Source organism: Oryctolagus cuniculus, chromosome 8, assembly GCF_051225735.1.
Source record: "Oryctolagus cuniculus isolate XC-2025 breed Fujian yellow rabbit chromosome 8, ASM5122573v1, whole genome shotgun sequence".
Lineage (NCBI taxonomy): Eukaryota > Metazoa > Chordata > Mammalia > Lagomorpha > Leporidae > Oryctolagus > Oryctolagus cuniculus.
In genome coordinates, this window is record NC_142874.1 from 113,834,039 (window position 1) to 113,854,817 (window position 20,779).

Sequence of the window (20,779 nt, forward strand, 5' to 3'; positions counted from 1 at the left end):
GCATTCCATATGGACGCCGGTTTGAGACCCAGCTGCTCCACTTCCGATCCAGCTCTCTGCTATGGCCTGGGAAAGCAGTAGAGAATGGCTCAAGTATTTGGGTCCCTGCACCCGTATGGGAGACCCAGAAGAAGCTCCTGGCTCCTGGCTTCGGAACAGCGCAGCTCCGGCCATTGCGGCCAATTGGGAAGTGAACCAGTGGATGGAAGACCTCTCTACCTCTCTCTCTCTCTCTCTCTCTCTCTGCCTCTCCTTCTTTCTGTAACTCTTGACTTTCAAATAAATAAATAAATCTTTAAAAAATAAATCAGTGGTCCTAAAAGTTCCAGTGCATGATAGTCCCCTAGAGAGCTTGTTGCAAGGCAGATGTCCTGGCAGCCTGTGCACGAGAGACTCTGATGTAGTAGGTTTGAGGTGAGGCCCCGTAATCTGCTTTCAGAATCAGCACAGTGGTAATTTTGATGCTGGTTCCATGAAATCCACTTTGAACAAGTGTGGGGAGCAATTGAGACTAGACTAAGTTACTGGAATTAAGACTTATTCTATGCATCTGCTCTCCCACAATATGGCGCTGGGGAGGAGTAAACTTCTACGCAGCTGCCTCTTGCCAATTTGACTGATAAGCTGCAGGAGCTGATCCTGCTCCTGATTGGAGGAGAGCAGCGTGCTCGGCGTGTGGGTAGCAGAGTTGGGATTGGTGGAAGAGGACTATAAAGGAGGAGAGAGACAACATGCACCAGGAACATCTATCTGAAGGAAACATCTGAGCAGCCCCCGAGAGAGACGGCTGGCGGTGTGCCACTCCTCCGCGGAAGCGGGGAAAGTGGCAGGGGGAGCTGCCCCTCCACGGAGGTGGAGGGGTCGGCAGCCAACCCGGGAAGGACCAGCAGCAAACCTGGGAAGGGCCGAGCAGACAAAAGAACAGCGCAGGGTCCAGTGTCGTTCCTCCGCGAATGGGGGAGCGACAAACAAGTGTGGAAAAAACCTGGACTTTGAAAGTGGACAGGAGACTACAAATCCTAATTTAGTTCTCATTTGTCAGTAGCCTTAGACAAGGTACTGCATTCTACATTGGGGGTTCCTTATCTGTACCATGAGGATATGTACTCCTATGGGACTATTGAAAAGATAGAATGAAATGTGTTTAGAAATGTTCATTTTCTCCCAAAGTCTCATTGGTCCAATCAAAAGCTAGCATTAAGATGAAATTTGGAGGGAAATCTATGTCTGCTGTTAGTACATGACTATGCACTTAATGCCAATACTAGAATACTTCGTAGCATGAAGAGGATGCTATTAGTCATTAAGCTGAGATGGTTGATGTAAACCAGGCCTATATGAGGAGCCTTCAAAAAGTTTGTGGAGGGGCTAGCACTGTGACACAGTGGGTAAAGCCGCCGCCTGTAGTGCAGTCATCCCATATGCACAAATGTTTGAGTCTTGGCCGCTTCACTTCCATTCTATCTCCCTGCTAATGCACCTGGGAAATCAGCAGAAGATGGCCCAAGGCCTTGGGCCTCTGTAGCCATGTGGAAGACCTGGAGGAAGCTTGTGACTCCTGGCATCAGCCTGGCCCGGCCTTGGCCATTGCAGCCATCTAGAGAGTGAACCAGTGGATGGAAGATCTCTTTCCTTCTCTCTCTCTGTAACTCTGCCTTTCAAATAAATAAATACAATCTTTTAAAAAATGTTTGTAGAAAATGTGTTTTTGGTGTAAAAATTTGAAATCCATGCATATTCTTTTTTTCCTAAAGATTTATTTATTTATTTATTTATTTATTTATTTGAAAGGTTGAGTTACAGAGAGGCAGAGAGAGAGAGAGAGAGAGAGAGAGATCTTCCATCTGTTGGTTCACTCCCCAAATGGCTGCAACAGTCGGATCTGAGCCAACCTGAAGCCAGGAGCCAGGAGCTTCTTCTGGATCTCCTACACAGGTGCAGGGGCCCAAGGACTTGGGCCATCTTCTACTGCTTTCCCAGGTCATAGCAGAGAGCTGGGTCAGAAGTGGAGCAGCTGGGACTCTAACTGGTGCCCATATGGGATGCTGGCACTGCAGGTGGTGGCTTTACCTGCTATGCTGCAGAGCCGGCCCCCATATGTACTCTTATAGTCATCTTAATTACCAGTAAGATGAAAGACCACATATTTGCACATTTGAAACCTGGTCTACTCTGTGTGATTCATAAACTGAGAGGAGTGGATATGGTCTTTGTGGTTGACTTTGGAACAGCCTTAAAACCATTCTTAGTAAGCTCCTTCCAGTCAAAATTCAGCTAATGCATTTGTATTGCTCCTGCATTGCCTAGCATTATTACCATTACTGAACATAGAGCTATTAGATGGATAACCATCAGTAACTTATTTCCTGTATCAATCCAATTATTTCCAAATTAAAGATACTCTGAATCAATAGTTCTCATTTTCTGTTCTGTCTGAACATTTCTAAAGCACCAAAATGCTGTTCAAATTCCTCTATTTTTTTCCTTCTATATAAAACACTGATTGCCAGTCAACCAATGTCTTCATATACCCAAGGATACTATTTTAACAATGGTCAGTCTTGCCTTTGAACAGGATATTATACTTGCTATTGATAGATACTTGGAAGTCATGATAAGAGAGACAGTAAATAAGAGATTTTAATTATTTTAATATCCTTGAGTTGAAATTATTTGACATATAGAGAAAATGGAATATGAAAACATGTTGATTTGAGGATATTTATTACAGAAAAGTTTGTATTAGCAAAGGACCAGAAAGAATCTATGTCCAACAAGATGGGGTTGCTTAAATAAGTAATGGTAACAATTCTCAAAATGTGGTCATAGTCTCCTAGGGATGAGTGCAACATGAAAGCTATTTTCTTAGCAATACTAGGACAGTATTCACCTTTTTCATTGTTTCAGCATTTCCAGACGGTGCAAAAGCTATGGTGGTAAAACTACTGGTGCCTTAGCGTGAACCAAGTATTCTTCCATGCTTAATAGTTTCACTTAAAAAAAAAAAAAAAAAAAAAAAGGAAAGAGAAAAACAGTTTCACTTAGCATTCTTGATAAAGCAGTGCCAATGACCAATTTAATTAAATCTCACCCTTGAAAACTTGTCTTAACATTCTCTATGACAAAATAGGAAGCATACAAAAGAATTCCTGTCCTTTGTCCCTTTCTTGACTGGAGTATTTGGGTTTTTGCTGTTGTTGAGTTTTTTTAGTTCCTTATATATTCTAGACAGTAATTCTTTGTCAAATGCATCATTTGCAAATGTATTCTCCCATTCTGTTGATGGTCTCTCCATTCTGTTGTTTTGCAGTGCAAAATCTGCTTAGTTCAGTATAATCCCATTTATCTGTTTTTGCTTCTGCTTTTTTTTGGTGGTGGTGGGGAATCGTATCCAAAAATCATTGGCCTATGCCAATGTCTCAAAATGTTTCCCTTTTGATTATTTTTGGTAGCTTCATACAAATGGCCAACAAATACATGAAAAATCATTCAGTTTCACTGGTCATCAGGAAAATGCAAATCAAAACCACAATGAGTTGTCATCTCATTCCAGTTAGAGTTGCTATTATCAAAAAGACAAAAAATAGCAAAAGTTCCTGAGGATGTGGAGAAAAGGGAACTTTTATACACTGTTGGTGAGAATGCAAATTAGTATAGCCATTATAGAAAACAGCATAGAGGTTCCTCAAAAAACTAAAAAAAGATCTGCCACATGATCCAACTATTCACTTCTGAGTGTATGTAAAGGAAATGAAATCAGTATATGAAAGAGATGGTTGCACACCCGTATTCATTGCAGCACTAACCACAAAAGCCAAGATATGGAATCAACCTGGGTGTCCATCAACAGATGAATGGGTGAAAAAAAGGTTGCATACACACACAGTGGGATATTATTCAGCCATAAAAGGAATGAGACCCTGAGGCTGGTGCAGTGAAATAGCAGGTAAAGCCGCCACCTGCAGTGCCAGCATCCCATGTGAGCACTGATTGGAGTCCCAGCTGCTCCACTTCCCATCCAGCTCTCTGCTATGGCCTGGGAAAGCAGTGGAGGATGGCCCAAGTGCTTGGGCCCCTGCACTGGTGTGGGAGACCTGGAAAAAGCTCCTGGCTCCTGGCTTTGGATGGGCACAGCTCCAGCCATTGCGGTCAATTGAGGAGTGAACCAGTGAGTGGAAGACCTCTCTCTCTCTCTCTCTCTCTCTCTCTCCCTCTATCCCTGCCTCTGCCTTTCTGTAACTCCACGTTTCAAATAAATAAATAAATCTTAAAAAAAAAAGAATGAGACCCTGACGATTGCTGCAAAATAAATGGAGATGGAGATTATTATGTTAAGTAACATAGACACAAAAAGAAAGACAAATATCATATGTTCTCTCTCACATGTGGAAGTTTAAAAAAAAAATTGGTTTGAACTTAGAATAATGACTATTAGAGGGTGGGAAGAGCATGGGAGAGGGGATAGGAGGTTGGATAGCAGGTACCAGAGCAGAGTCAGATAGAAGTAACAGGTTTGAGTGTTCTCACGGCATAGTGGGCTGACTATGGTTCACTACAATGTGTTATGTACTGTAGAAAGCACTGGAATAGAGGAGCCGGTAGGCTCCAAACACAAAGAAGAAAGGGAAAGTCCAGTTCCCCGGTTTGATTGGTTTATGCTTATATATTTCTTGAAATATTACTCCAACCCCATAAAAGTGTACGAATATTACATGATAATCAAAAATATTTTTAAAATAAAATAATTTAAGGGAAAAAGCATTTGTGCTGCATACCACAGTGAGAGATTTATCACAATTTAATGAAATTGTTTGAGTTGAAAATTGAACTATAATGAAATGTTTGTCTTCAAAAAAAGACTTACAAGACATATTGATTCAGAATTGGGTATTTGACAGATGCTTTCTCAAAAGTAAATGTATGTGAGTGAAATCGACATTTTGAGATTTGATTATTGTTTATAACCCTTGTCTATGCTCTTGAGGAACAGTGGTTTTTCTATTTGCTACTTGTTGAATTCTTTATTTAGTGGAGGGTTATGGTTGTGATACTAAAGTAAATTGAAAATATGTCATTGTAAAAACTAAAAGAAAAATAAGAAAATAAGAATGAGGGAGGTAGGGAGGGAGTGGGGGAGAGAGAGTAGGGTTGGAAGTATCATTATGCTCTTAAAACTGTATATATAAAATACAGGAAATTTTTACCTTTACACAAATTAAAAAATTTTAAATAAAGGTAAATGAAATGAACTTGCCACTTCAAGGGAAACAATAGAACGCGTATCTTCATGATGATAAAATTTGAGCTTTTGAGGGAAATTAGAATGTTGGCAAGTTTATATCTGCTCCTATGAAATTGGTAAGATTCTACTATTGAAAATTTTCTAGGAAGGGTAGTGGTAATGTTAGTGAATATAATTGTATGATGCAATAAAATTTATTAACATTTGGAATATCTGTAAATAACTGAATTCTATTTTCCAGATGCTTAATGCATGATGCTACAAAGTCACAAATGGATAAATGATTCATTCAAAGAGTAAGATAGACCACTAGATTTTAATATAACAAAGTAGAAAAATTTATTAGCATGGTTTTGGATTCTGTATTGCAACTAATATTTAAGAATTTTGATGAGTTTAAGTGCAGTCAGAGAAGAATATTCACAATTGTCTGCAAAGGCTATAAAAATACTCCTCCCTTTTCTAATTGTGTATCTGTGTAAGACCAGATTTTCTTCATATGCTTCAACCAAAACAGTATTTTACAACAGATTGATTGCAGAGGCAAATGTGAAAATCCAATTGTCTTCCATTGTGCCAAATATTAAAGGGACTTTCAAATTCTATAAAGAAGCACCATTTTTTCTAAGTACTTTTACTTTGAAATATAGTTATTTTTAATTGATGAAACCTATTTCTCAGTTAATACATAATTAATATATTTTTAATTTTTATCAGGGTTAATTTCTATTAGATATTTATATTGATAAATAAGTATCAAGATAAATATGAAAAACTCTTTGGCATCTTCAGTATTTTTAATGTGTAAACCTCCTGCGGACCAAAAAGCTTTAGAATTACTTAGTTGTGATACATGAACAAAATGGAATCTTACACTGTCGAAAAGAATAGAGTAGACTTTTAAGTGCTTATCTGGAATTCACTGCATTGTACATTGTTAAGTGAATGAAATAAGTGCCTAAGTGTGTATTGTATGATTCCATTTGTATAAAAAGGGAGTAATAAGATATATAGAAACAGAATTACATATATATACATATATGGTTATTTATGTGTATATCATATATACACACACAGAGACATATACACATCATTAAAATAAATAAACTGTGGATACATTTGGAAAAGTGGCCCAAGTTTTACGTAGATAGGAGAATAACTTCTCATGGTATATCCTTTGGTATTCTTTAATTTTCTTTTATCTTATTCAGGAAACTACTTAGTACTTAAAAATAAAAATCATACAAAAAGTGTTAGATTGTCCAACAAATATTCCCTTGAACAGAACTAGCCATGAACGCTAGGACTATGAACACTGCGTTTCCCAACTTTGGCTCATTAACTATTAAAAGAAATATCTCCTTTTGAGTTCACAGTTTCAAATGTTACCTTCAACCATTGCAAGTGAGTGCTTTTTGTCCTGCTTCCTATCTTTCTGCAAACATTTAGTTTTCATTAGTATGAAGCAATTTTACTGGGAGTGCTTATTTTTGTTAAAGTGGAATAGCAAAATTTCACAGACAGGAAATGTCTTTTCTTCTTGCTGGATTCAGTTTATCGGAAGAGGGAAAGAAAGACAAACAGAACACCAAGGGCGGAGAAGATAAGCATCGTGGTGGCAGTAATTACCACAAAGAATAAGGGGAAGGATTCAGAGGAGGAAGGGGTTGGGTGGGGATGAGAGTGGATGAGAATGGAAGGAAGAAGAACATTATGGAAAGAAACCAGGAGAGGAGGGGACCTGCACTAGTACAGGGTCAGACAGCTGGTGGGGGTGGGGGGTCGGAACTAGCAATGAGAGGGAAGGATAGAGAGAGACATGTGGGAACAGAGTGGGAGACAAAAACCAACGGGCTGAAGAGAACTCATTTCCAGCAAGCGACTGAGGGATCGCTGGCTCTGGCTGCAGGAGCACTGGGAAGGAAGAGCTAGCTGTCCACGGGAATGCAATAGAAGGCCAGCGGCCACGACTTCGGGCCAGTGGGCCACTAGGGAGTTTTGGCTTAGATGAGACTCTATTTGGATATGAACTCTGGGCACACAGTTTCCTGGCACAGTGAAGGGTCTCCTTTAACCTTCTGTCCCTGTGTTCCATTTGGAAAGCTGCTGCCTGGTTAGGGGGGACGTGGAGCTGAGATGGGTGAGCGAAGGGCAGGAGCAGAGAAAGACATCCCTGTGATCCGCAGCCTGTGAGGAGGAGAAAGAGGGGGCGCTGAAAGAGCCCTTTATCTCTTGGCCCCGCAGCTGGAGACTGTGTGTCTGTCTCCCCAGCTGAGCCCGAGCCCAGCCACTTCTGACCCAGACAGTCAGTGACAAACAGTGTCCCACCCACCAGCTCGGACGGTGGCCAAGGAGCTGTGGGAGGCAGGGGTAAGCAGAGCAGCGTCCAGGCCAGAATATTAGGGAAATGGAAACTTTGAGAGAGAAGAGGAAAGAGGGGCTTAGCGTCAGCAAAAGTGAAACTGTCCCAGTAGAAAAACTCAAATTGAGGAACAAGGGTATGAAGAGGAGCTCTCACTCAAACAGGTTAACGATATACTTGGCTGGAGTTTGAAAAGCTTATTTTTTATTTATTTCAAAGGCAGAGAGAGAGAGAGAGAGAGAGAGAGAGAGCGCGCTTCCATCTGCTGCTTCATTCTCCAAATGCCCTCAATGGCCAGAGCTGGACCAGGTTGAAGCCAGGAGCCAGGAACTCCTAGCAGGTTTCCCACGTACGTGGCAGTGACCCACGTACTTGAGCCATCCCTTGCTGCCTCCCAGGCTATGCATCAGCAGAAAGCTGGATCCTGGGTCAGCAATGGAAGCAGAAGTAGATCCCAGGCACTCTGAGATGAGACGTGGGTGTCCCCAGCGGTGGCTTCACCACTGGACCACAGTGTCTGCCCTCAACTCAATTCTGACTTACAGTTTGCTTATTATTCAACTTGAGGAGAATTTTGGGGGGTTCCATGTCGGTCATTGGTTAGATTTGTTCTCATCACCTGGTGCCAGATCGCCCAGTTTTATCATTTAAGGCTCAGTTCTGGCAACCAGATTGTGTCTAGCCTTGATCAGCTCTTTGCAAGTGGCTTATTGTGTGAGAGAGGGAACACCAGACAGCTGTACCAGGCAGCAGCCAAACTAGCTGCACCAGGAGGCTTTCCTGCGTCGTTGGTGTAGAACATTTATTAGCCTTCAGTGGACAGGGGATGGGGTGGTGGGGTGCACATCCACAGAAAACGAGGCTGGGACAATTCACTCATACTCTTGTCTTCAGGGATGCTGTGACCTGTCTATATGGAATCAATCTACGCAGGGACTAGCAATGTAATAGTCCTATTATCAGGCCAACACTTGAAGAGAAGCAAGTGTTCTTGAGTAATAAGAAAAATGGGCCAAAAGTTTTAAAATTACAATCAAAAATGAGTTATCCTGAGACATCTGGGGATGAGTCATCCAAGACAGCTGACAATTTTTCCTTGAAGCACTAGAATATTTTTATTTCTTACTTGGAAATCGTATTGAAAACAGTTCATTCTTTGCTTTCTTACAGTATATTTTCATTATAATTTTGTATTTCCTTTATTAGTGTTAACTGTTATTAACACTGAGTTGTTTTCCTCTCTAATTACATCATGCTGATCTGGGTGCTATGAGAGGTTATATGCTTGTCTGCCCCTAGGCATCAGCCCTCGATCTAGACATGTCAATGTTTTCTTTCTGTAATTTTCCGTCCCTTTCCTTATTGCCACACTATCAGCATCTACTCCACCCTACTATTCTCCCTTTCCTGGCTGCTGTCTCTAATCTATTAAGGGCTTGGAAGTCAAATAGTTTTGTGAACAAAAATTATGGATCAGGGAGTAGGGAACGAGCTGTGTGAATCATCACACAAGCAAAGCACCTGAACTTCACTGTGCTGAATCTGTCAATCTGTTGGCTTCAGCATATGAAGTTTGGGACATCACTTGGATGCTTATAGTTTTTTGTTTGCTTTATTTTATATTTTCAGTTAACAGAAACTGGCTGGTGTTCTTTCAGTGTATATCAAAGAAATTCTATCCAATTGTCAAAGTTTCACTAAAAAGAAACTCAAGAGTGGAAATAAAATTTGTGGAAAAGAAGGGTATATTTTCTTCTTTTGTTTCAAAGTGCATTTATTTTCTAAAAACCTAATTCATGCCTGTTTTATAAAACTTGATAAAGAAAACTGAAAAACACAAACATCTCAAAAATCTTTCCAAAGATCCCTACTATTAGGATTAAATTTTTTTAAGATCACCATTTAAAAGAATGCTGGTTCTCTTTCGAATGAGAGCAATGAGACAGAGTTACAGACCTCTACTCTTTTTTTTGTTTCTTTTATTTACATTTGTATTAATATGAAATGAATATATTTCCTGTAGTTCATAGGTATAATTCTAAGACTATAACAATATTTCCCTCCCTCCCATTCCTTTCTTTCTTTATTAATATTTGTGGTAACATTTTTAATTTACAGTCAAAGGTTTAATGCTCTACTAAATAAAGAGTTCACCAAATCATAAGTAGAAAGACCACAGTTCAGAAGGGATGTGTATAAGGGCGATAAACAATAATCAGTTCCACAGATGTCAATTCTACCCATATAAATTAAATTTTTATACTGTAGTCATTTTTATGTACAGTTTATAAACTCTCTACTTAATATATTATGAAATTTTTGCCTTCCTACATACTCTCCATGAAGTTTGATGATTGTATAATGAGTGCATACACTTTAAAAAAATAAAATTTATTTATTTGAATGGCAGAGTGGCAGAGAGAGAAGGAAAGACAGAAACAGAGATCTTCCACCTGCTGGTTCAATCCCCAAATGACCACAACTGGGGAGACTGAGCCAGGCCCAAGCCAGGAGCCAGGAACTCCATGTGGGTCTGCCATATGGGTAGCAGAGATCCAAGGATGCAGGCCATCTTCTGCTGCTTTCCCGGGTGCATTAGCAGGGAGCTGGATTGGAAGTAGTGCAGCCAGGACTAGAACCGGTGGCGGTATGATATGAAATGCTGGTATACCAGGCAGCAGCTTAATCCATGCCAGTCCCTAAAGGCAAATACATTACTGATCATATGAGCATAGTACATGACAGTGTATTTGTATTTTTCTACTCTTTTAGGAATTTATATATTTTGGACATAATTTTTGTTTATCAGATAGTTATAATTTTCCCTTAATATTTTATTTTGTCAATTATAACCATATAGGTTAATTTTCTGAGAGAAAACATTCTACAAAGATATGAAGTGTCTGCTATAACTAGTACTCAAACAGTATTTTTCACTTTGTGTTTCTATGTGGGTACAAACTGTTGAAATCTTTACTTAATATATACTAAACTGATATTCTGTATATAAAGATAATTGAAAATGAATCTTGATGTGAATGGAAGGGGAGAGAGAGCTGGAAAGGGGAGGGTTGTGGGTGGGAGGGAAGTTATGGGGGGGAGCCATTGTACTTTGGAAGTTTATATTCATTAAATAAAAGTTTAAAAAAACACAAAGATATGAAGTGAAAAATATAGTTCATTTGAATGGAGATTTTCTTGACAGCAAACTCTGAAAACACACTAATCAAAGACATCTGGGGTTGTTTTGCTCAGATGTCAAAAAGTTTTCTCTCTCTTGCTTATTTTAAACTCTGTCTTATTTTATTCAAAACAATGATTTTTTAAATGCCACTCCTTTTTGGAATCTCTTATATTCTCCAACTAATAGATAAAATCCCTTGCCTCCTTTTGAAGAGTCAGTGACTACGTCCTTAGACTTAAACCATGTGTGCTGTTTTTATATTCATTGCTAAGTAGAAGATGGTTTTGCCTGACGGCATCCAAATGGAAGGAGAAAATTGCTCTGAAAAGACGTGCATGCTAGAGGGAAAACCAGGTCACCATCATCTTCCATACACATACGTTCCGAGAAAGAAAACATAGCTCTTATCCCTCTGCTTCTGAAATTAAGAAAAAAAAAAAAAAAAAGATAGCAAGGAACTTAAGTCTGTTTTATCACTTAATGATTTATTAGAATTTATTAGTTATGATTCCCTAGCATGAGTTTCTGTCAGAGGAGAAACATTCCCATTTACATTTGGAAACGCTATGATAGACTTAAGACACTGGACTCAGGTGGTTACCCTTTTCCCAAAGATTTCTGGTGACCACGAGAAGGAGACTAAATGCAGCAGGTAAAAGTTACATAACCCTTCTGCTTTGGGCAGTCTAGCCATCTCAGATCTGCTAGCAGCATGCTTTCTGAACCTGAGCTGGTGACCAGGCCTCCTTCTTCATTTCTAACATGGAGACTTTACATGAGCTCTCAGAGAACCACAGGGTGCGACCTGAACGGAATCTCAGAGAGAGGAGGCATTAGAATGCTGATCTGAGACGCTTAGGGCTTTGGATGTCCTTTGCTTACCACACTGGCCCCACTCCTGTGGAGGTGGTGGGAAAACAGTGCCTCCTCCCATCATCATGACAGCTGCCGCTTTCATTTCCTCCTTTGGAGGAACCCCCTGCTCTGACGTTCAGGAAGGCTGCTTGAAATAGCAGTGAAAGCAGAAACTCCAGGCAATATAGGAAACACCGAGTGGACCTACATGCAGGCGAGGGAACCCTGGCTGGCTATTGTGATGAGTAATTTGGAAGGAAAGGTATTTAACAATATCCACTTTCTCAAATAATACCTTCCTTAAATGCATGTTCTCCTTAAAAGATGCTAAACATCTGGGTCAAAAATTTCAAGGTACAACCTTCCCAGGAAGTTTTTTTTATAGTAGAAGTAGATGTTGTCATCAACTGTCAGAGGTCAGTTGGAATTTTTTTTAAAATTTTATTTAGTAAGTATAAATTTCCAAAGTACAGTTTATGGATTACCATGGCTTTTCCCCCCCATAACTTCCCTCCCACCTGCACCCCTCCCATCTCCCGCTCCCTCTCCCATTCCATTCACATCAAGATTCATTTTCAATTATCTTTATATACAGAAGATTGATTTTGTATATATTAAGTGAAGATTTCATCAGTTTGCACCCACACAGAAACACAAAGTGTAAAATACTGTTTCAGTACTAGTTATAGCATAACTTCACATTGGACAACACATGAAGGACAGAGATCCCACATGAGGAGTAAGTACACAATGACTCCTGTTGTTGACTTAACAAATTGACACTCTTGTTTATGGCGTCAGTAATCTCCCTAGGCTCTAGTCATGAGTTGCCAAGGCTATGGAAGCCTTTTGAGTTCACTGACTTCGATCTTATTCAGACAAGGTCATAGTCAAAGTGGAAGTTCTCTCCTCCTGGAGGATTAGCCTATTGAGCCGTGGCACCGGCCAGAATTTTTTTTTTTTTTAATAAATTTCCATCAATTTACTAAATTAAGGAGGCAAGTTAGCAGGCAATCAAATAGAAAAGCTCTTGAAAGAGGCTGATAGTAGAGATGGCTTATAAAGAGTGCAGAATCATCAGAGCCTTATTTTTATGGCTACTCTATGGGTTCAGTATCCCTTATCCAAAATGCTTGGGACCAGAAGTATTTCAGGTTATGGATTTTCTAATATTTGCATATACATAATGAGATAACTTGGGGATGGGACCTAAGTTGAAGCACGAAATTCACTTACGTCTTCTAGACACCTTATACTCATCCCATAGCCTGAAAGTAATTTTGTACGGCATTTCTCATGCACCTGCACTTTGACTGCTGCTTGTCACGTGAATTCAGGTGTGGAATTTTCTACTTGTGCTGTCATGTTGACACTGAAAGTTTCAGACTTCTAGAGCATTCCAAATTTCAGATTTTCGAATTGGGTATGTGTGGGGAGCAATCCGGACTAGACTAAGTTACTCGAATTAAGACTTATTCTATGCATCTGCTCTCCCACAATATGGCGCTGGGAGAGAAGTAAACAGCTTCCGCACAGCTGCCTCCAGTTCAACCAATTAACTGTAGGACTTGCTCCTGATTGGAGGAGAGCAGCGTACTCGGCGTGTGGGCAGCCGAGTTGGGATTGGCGGAGGAGGACTATAAAGGAGGAGAGAGACGGCATGCACCAGGAACATCTATGGGGAACATCTAAGGGAACCCGTGCAGCCCCCGAGAGAACCGGCCGGCGGTGTGCCGCTCCCCTGCGGAAGTGGGGAATGTGGCCAGGGGGAACTGCCCTTCCACGGAGGTGGAAGGGATAGTAGCCAACCCGGGAAGAACCAGCAGCAAACCCGGGGAGGGCCGAGCAGACGATAGAACAGCGCAGGGTCCTGTGTCGTTCCTCCACGAAGACGGGGAGCGACAGGTATGCTCAACCTGGGCTACTTATTTTGCCACATGTGTGTTTGGTGTGGTTATGGACTTGCTACTCTGGATGGCCAAAGACACTGCCCCAAGTTCAGCATCACTCTGCATTGTTGCTTATTCTCTGAACTATGCAGTAGTCCCAGCCACTTCCAAGGCATTTTCTGCCTTTTTTTTTTAAACCACAGCCCATAATGGAAATGCATCTAAACCATGAAGCAGCACTCCTGAATGTGAATATATACATATATGTGGATAAGGAAATATATCCAAAAAAAAAAGTCTCCAGAAATGATAAATTCACCATATGAGATGCAGCATGAGATTCTCTGTTTTAATCTCTGTTGCTTTGCCATGGTGACACATGATACTGACTAGGTGTCCACAAATAGGTTTTAGTCACAGCTTGAAAACCATTGGCCTGGATGAATAATACGTATGATAAATATAATAAGAGTAAATAATAATACTATAACAAAAACTTCAGCCAACAGAACCTGGGCCTTCTTTAGGCAATTCGGTTAAGAGAGACCCAGGGCGTGAGATGTGGGGAGATTTTCTGAGGCAAAAATAAATAAAACTGTGACATCCACTTTGTCCCACTGTAACTTTGTTCCTGGGTCACCTAAATAGTGTTGTATGGAAGTCTGAAAGATCTAGTCTAAACATACTCTGGTCTTAACTGGACTTGGGAGTTAGAAGAGAGCTTAGATTTATAAGACACCATTGCTTTATGAGCTGCTAAGAGGGAAAAAATGCTTCTAATTATGAGTATAAAATGCCACCAATTATAGGATAATTAACAGAAATGTTATAATGTGAAAAAATGTACATTTTAAAATCTACGTTGAACTAATTACTCCCTTGGGGCTCTCCTCAAGGCTTCTAGGTCCCCTGTTTTTTCCTTAATAGGACAAATGACAGTTTTCTTATCCACATGGGAAATTATCCAGGGTAGCAGTTTATTAATTTTAAATCTTTATTTATTTCATTTATTTTAAAGCAGAGAGACTTAGCTACAGAGATAGAAAGAGATCTCACATCTGCTGATTCACTCCCCAAATGTCCACCACAGCCAGGGCTTAGTCAGCTTGAAGCCAGGAGCCTGGAACACAATCCAGACTCTCCAGAGTGAGTGGCAGGGACCAAGGACTGGAGTCATCACCTGTTGCCTCCCAAGGTTTGCACTGAGAGGAAGCTGGATTGGAAGCAGAGCTGGAACTTGAACTCAGGAACTCCAGGATGGGATGTGGGTGTCCCAAGCAGCAGCAGCAAACACCTGTCCTAAGAATTCCAATTGGAAAGGCATCCTCAGTGACAATCTGGACTGGACTCTTTGTGCTGAAGAACATGATAACTAGGGACCTGATGTGACTTGCACCAGACAAAATACCGAAGTAGAGACAAAAGGAAGGATGTTTTGTGTGTTTTTTTCTTTTTTGCAAAAAAATAAAACATAAAAAGATCTAGGATGGGACCTGCCATGTGGTACAGTAGATTAAACCGCAGCTTGCAATGCTGGCATCCTGTATGAGCTCTGGTGTGAGTCCCGGCTGCTCCATTTCAGATCCAGCTCCCTGCTAATGCACCTGGGAAGGAAGTTGAAGATGGTCCAAGTGCTTGGGACCCTGCCATCCATGCAGGAAACCAGGATGGAGTTCCCCCTCCTGACTTCAGTGTGGCCCAGCCTGGGCCCTTGCGGCTATTTGGGGAATGTACCAGCAGATAGAAGATCTGTCTCTCCCTTTCTCTGTGTAACTCTGCCTTTCAAACAAAACAAATAAATCTTTAAAAGACAGACAAAGATCTAGGTTGTTAGACAGGAAGGAGAAAATAGAGGTTATAATCCAAAGCCTCTGATGCATTTATTTTGTCTCTCAGTTTTGGGGAAGGAATTGGTTATAACAAAAACAAGACCATGAAAGGGGGAAATCAGAGACTCCTTTTGCCTTTTGAATCCAGTGTCTTCATTCTGTGGGGAAATCCAAATTATAACCAGAAACTAGCTTCCTACAACATCATTTTCATTATAATATTCTCTTCCCAGGAACTTGGGAGCTACCTTGGCTTCAAACCTAGTAACATATTTTTTTTTTCTATCAGGTGATTAGGATCTCCCAGCATCATTTTATTTATGTCTAGAAATTATATCCTGCCTTCTTCTCAAAAGCATTAGTTAGATCAGCCTTTCACCCACTTAACTTAATAGAGTCATATTATCCTCATTCTCACTGATTCTTGATAAAGTCCCAACCTGCGGTGTAAGTAAATCCACCTGTCATCATCCACATGTGATGTGCGGCTTCCCACTTCCAGTCCCTTACAAATACTCCTCATTGCCAGTTCCTGTCTATCTTTTGCTTTTATATCCAGCAGTTACTGCTCCCCCTCCAGAAAACATTCTTTAACCTTGTTTGGGGACCAGCATTTGTGGCAGAATGAGTTAAGCCGCTACTTGCAATGCCAGCATCCATGAGCAGAGTGCTGGTTTGAATCCTAGCTACTCTACTTCAAATCTAGCTCACTGCTAATGTTCCTTGGGTAGCAAGAATGATGGCTCAAGTACTTGAGTTCCTGGGACCCATGTGGGAGATCCAGGTGGAATTCCTGGCTCCAGGCCTCAGTTTGGCCCAGACAACCATCTGTGGAGTAAACCAGAGCATAAGAGATTCTCTCTCTCTCTCTCTCTCTCTCTGTCTCTGTCTCTGTCTCTTTCCCTCTCTTTCCCCATGTCACTGTCTTATAAATAAATAAATAATTTTTTTAAAAAAATTACCCTTGTCTTGTGATCCACACATGCTCAAGACATATCCTACATCCCTTTCATTTTTGCTCAGCAGTTTACTTGGAAGATGCTTTCTAGTTGATCTGTTTTCACACAGTATGTTCTTAAGGGCACCACTTTTGTAATACCTCTGATTTCAAGGAAAATGCTCAGCCTAAAATGACTCCGGACACATGTGGCCCATGTCCTCAAAGAGTATAATACCTAGTAGGGAGGAATATTCAAGTACACACACACACACTTCCCATTGAGACACAGGAAGAAACAGGAACAAAACAACAAAGCTATGTCAATGTTTATTCATAAAGTGTTGCTTCACCACATAAGGAGTAGCTGATGGGACAGATATTTGGCTAATTTGAAGATTCTGGTCTACTCTTCTCAACACTCACTATCTGCTTCTTAATATTGAGTCCATAATTAATCACTTCCAATTCTTCAAGGATGTTTTCTCACCTCTGTGTCCTTATTCTCATTGTTCCTAGCTTGGAGTAGTTCCACCACCTTCTTCACCTGGACCCTGTGTGTCCTCTCCAAAATCTTTCCAAAGAGTTCATTCTTACCACCACTCCCCACATTCTCCCCTTCACTGTGCATCCGTGGGCCATGAGTCACAAGGCTTCCGTCATAGCGCACGCCATGGTGTTGTCATGGTCTGCTCACGTTTCCCTTCTCAATGGCTTCAGGGGTACTTGAAATAAGGTGCCACGGCATCCTGGATGAATGGAGTTGGCAACCCTAATTTGTGACCAATTTATATTCTCCCAGGAAAACAAGAAGAAAATAAACGCAAGAGAAATGCTACGTCCAGCACTGGAGGGAAGAACACTTTGTGGGGTGAGTGAGCCGACAAGAACCAGTTATTCCTCCTTGATTTGGGGAGTTCTTAGAGGCAAGTTTCTCTTTAGAGTTTACCTTTGATGGGGAGTAAGTAATACAAACATGTTAACAGCATCTTAGAACAAAGTCCCATCTTCTAAAAGGTTAGAGCCAGCTGGATTTCTGCTGCCAAGCTCATGAGGCAGCCTTAGAAACACTGTTTCTCTTTTTAATGATGCAGCAATCTAATCACTGCTGTAATATTGTCTGGGTTGGATAGCTCATGTTATATTACTTTGCTTATTGGCCCTTGACTTATGGTTTTCTTTATCCTTTTCAACTAGTTGTGGATGTGTTAGCATTCATAAAATTCTGCTAACTCACTTCAGTTCATTTTATTGTCTACCACTGCTGCCATCCCATTGGCAATGTTTTGAGAGTCAGAGGAGGAATCTTCTTACAGAAGGAATAGGCAAGCAAGGTACATTGTCAAGAAACGAATCTGAAATACCTAAACAGTAGTCCTTTCACATTCTAAAGTCATAAACTGAGAGGCATTCCTTTCATCTTGCTAGACAGACTATGGGTAGGACTCAGACATGAATCACATAGAGTGTCTCACTGTCTTGCTCTGCCAGAGGTCAGGAAGTTTAGCTTAATAGAAATAGAATGGACTCTGGAGTCATATAAATGTCGGTGAAATGTCACATACAATGTAAGGATGATGCAAAGGGCACCTGAGTCACATAAAGCTTCATAAAGCTCCTCTGTTTGCCACCTTGGTGATGTTGGGCAGTTTACATTACCCCTGTGCCTCAGTTACCTCATCTGTAAAATGGGATGTCAGACACTTGCTTCATAGGGTTGTAGTGAAACACACATGAGAAAGAATATATGTAAATCTCATATATGTTTAATTCCAGGTATATATTAAATGTATACAAAGATTGGTGATTCATGGTGTTACCACATCCAGGCTATTTTATAAAAACATTATTATGTTAAATAATTTTTCATTGGTATCTCTGATTCTTCAAAGATTTAAATTTGAAAAACATAGTCAGTAGCCTATGGGTTTCAGCAGCAGCCTTGACATTGTAGATTTAGAATTTCTTATGTAACTTTTCTCATTTTGTCTTGATTTTCATTCAGGATTTACTGCTGGGTTACCTCATGCTACACATTAGTATTATTAAAAGTTGAGTCACATATTGGGTCCAGAATACCATTATTGATATTCAACAGACGTCCTTGTATATGGAGTCCTTGGTAACAACTCTCTGGTGGTTTCTCTTGGCTTCATCCATTACTTTTGAAAACTTTATTGATCAGGAAAAACCTGAGCTGGGCGGACAACATCATTAGATGAGTCGTAAATTCAAGAGACTGCTTTCAAATTATTTTGTCCATGATCTATAGCAAGATGGTACAAAGGCAATGAGAAAGAAGAGGGATTTACTCCAAAAAATACAACTTTGCTTACTTAGGCCATGAGGAGTTGCCTCAAGGTTCTGTTTATTCAATCAAGGTGTGGAGATGAGGGGAAGGAGAGATCAAGCCTACTTAAAATAATGCAGCATTTTGGAAAGTTATTTCTAATTTATGAGAAATGGCAGATTATGAAATAAAATCCAGGTATAGAAATATTAAAATTTCAAGAGAGTGGTGGGATTACAGGTGGATTTTCTCTTATTTATGGTTATTTTCTTTTAAATGGTAAGTGCTTACATCTTACGTAGTAAGATAAAAGTCAATAAAAAAAGAATGTGGTTTAAAATTTATCAAAATGAAGTTCAAGATGTTTATATCAGTACTTGTCATCTGTATCAACTCATCTAAACTATTGGTGTAAATGTAAAATGAAAAGTGGAGTATATTTGAAGTATCTTGGCTGGTATACCCCTGGGAGCCTCAGTGTTGGCAGCAATATTGTTCAATACCTTGGAGAACAAGACAGATTTCTATAATGTTCTTTCTCTGTTGATGTGGATAATAACAGCTTCCACAGAATATTTTCAAAGGTACTTTGCTTGCATCATTGAGACTCACCTGCACTCTTCAGTATTTCAGTAAATGCAATTGATTGAAACTGTGTTGTTGTTAAAATTATAATCCTATCATAAGAAAGAAAAGAATCTGTTTATCATTGCAAGGGAGTGGCCCAGAAGCTGCATGGTAAAGAAGTGGTTTATCTTACTGGTAGTAAGCTTGCAGGGCTTATTATAAACCCAGAGAACTAAGAGGAACTCAACAAGCAGGATTTGATAAAAATAAATTATATTCATAAAAATGAAGGTTGACATATTTTGCAGAAACTTTCCCAAAAAAGCCAGCTTATCTTATATTTCAAAGTTAAATCTTAGTAATTAAAGTTAAGAAAATGAATAGTAGAAAGACTTACTATATAACTGCTTACCACCAAGAACAAAACATGCCAAATGTCAGGCCACAGAGTCACACGGAACCCAACTTCCTCCTAAAGCAGGCAGGATAAAAGCAATCATGTAGCAGATGGCTGTGTGTTTTCAACTTTGGTTAGTTTCTGGTTGGAAGATGGAAAAGTCTCCTTCTGAAAATGATTCCAAGCAACCTAGAAGGTGAATTCTGCTGGGAAGCAGCCAGTAGACATTGACTTTTCAGTTAGACCTCAGGTGGAGGAGACAGGAAACCAAGAGGCAGCTACTTTGAGAGAAACACTTCCAATAATTCCACTCCTGTTAGTAGGTGAGCCTCTCCCTCTCATGAATTAAAATCTGGTGTTGATTGAAAGCAAGAAGATCCTTTGGGAATGCCAGGAAAGTGTGGTGTGATATTGGCTTGCTCACTTTTGTATAACGATTCTTATCAGACACGAGTCCTTTGTGAGAGAGGAATTGGAGTGTGGGCTAATTACACAGTTCTTTCATAAAGTCTTGTGATTAGTCTCTACCTTTTCCTGCAACTTTAAACACTGCTTGTCTTGAATGAAAAATTATATGGTCTGTGAATCATTGATCTTTCTTAGTTATTAATTCTAATTTATCCAGGAATCTATAGACAAGGAGGTCTACCAATAGAAGCTTCAAGCAGTGATAGGCAGTCATATTTCTAGTCTTTCCATTTACAGACTTTTCAGGGGTGGACATTTGGGAAATTCTACAAATTCTTAAGCCCACTTTTAGTGGAACAGAACATGATTTCTACTATGATAGTGACACCATTCTAACAGTTAAGGAGAGAAGGGGGGCCGGCGCCGCGGCTCACTAGGCTAATCCTCCACCTAGCGGCGCCGGCACACCGGGTTCTAGTCCCGGTCGGGGCTCCGGATTCTGTCCCGGTTGCCCCTCTTCCAGGCCAGCCCTCTGCTGTGGCCAGGGAGTGCAGTGGAGGATGGCCCAGGTGCTTGGGCCCTGCACCCCATGGGAGACCAGGAAAAGCACCTGGCTCCTGGCTCCTGCCATCGGATCAGCGCGGTGCGCCGGCCGCAGCGCGCCAGCCGCGGCGGCCATTGGAGGGTGAACCAACGGCAAAAAGGAAGACCTTTCTCTCTGTCTCTCTCTCTCACTGTCCACTCTGCCTGTCAAAAAATAAAAAAAAAAAAAAAAGGAGAGAAGGGGGAAGTTGTGTATTGGACTCATTACATATTACC

At 40.5% G+C, this 20,779-nt stretch overlaps 1 protein-coding gene across 3 annotated transcripts in view; it reads left to right on the forward strand.

The window, feature by feature from the left end:
• Positions 1–20,779, forward strand: part of RASGEF1B (RasGEF domain family member 1B) — a 614,689-nt gene that overhangs the window by 479,702 nt on the left and 114,208 nt on the right. For 2 of the 3 annotated variants that reach the window (XM_051820184.3, XM_089303184.1), the window contains one exon: positions 17,101–17,169. The exons of the other annotated variant lie outside the window; for it this stretch is intronic. In XM_051820184.3, the coding sequence (XP_051676144.2) occupies positions 17,101–17,169 (69 nt within the window). The remainder of the gene's footprint in view (positions 1–17,100; positions 17,170–20,779) is intronic. 3 annotated transcript variants of the gene reach the window in all.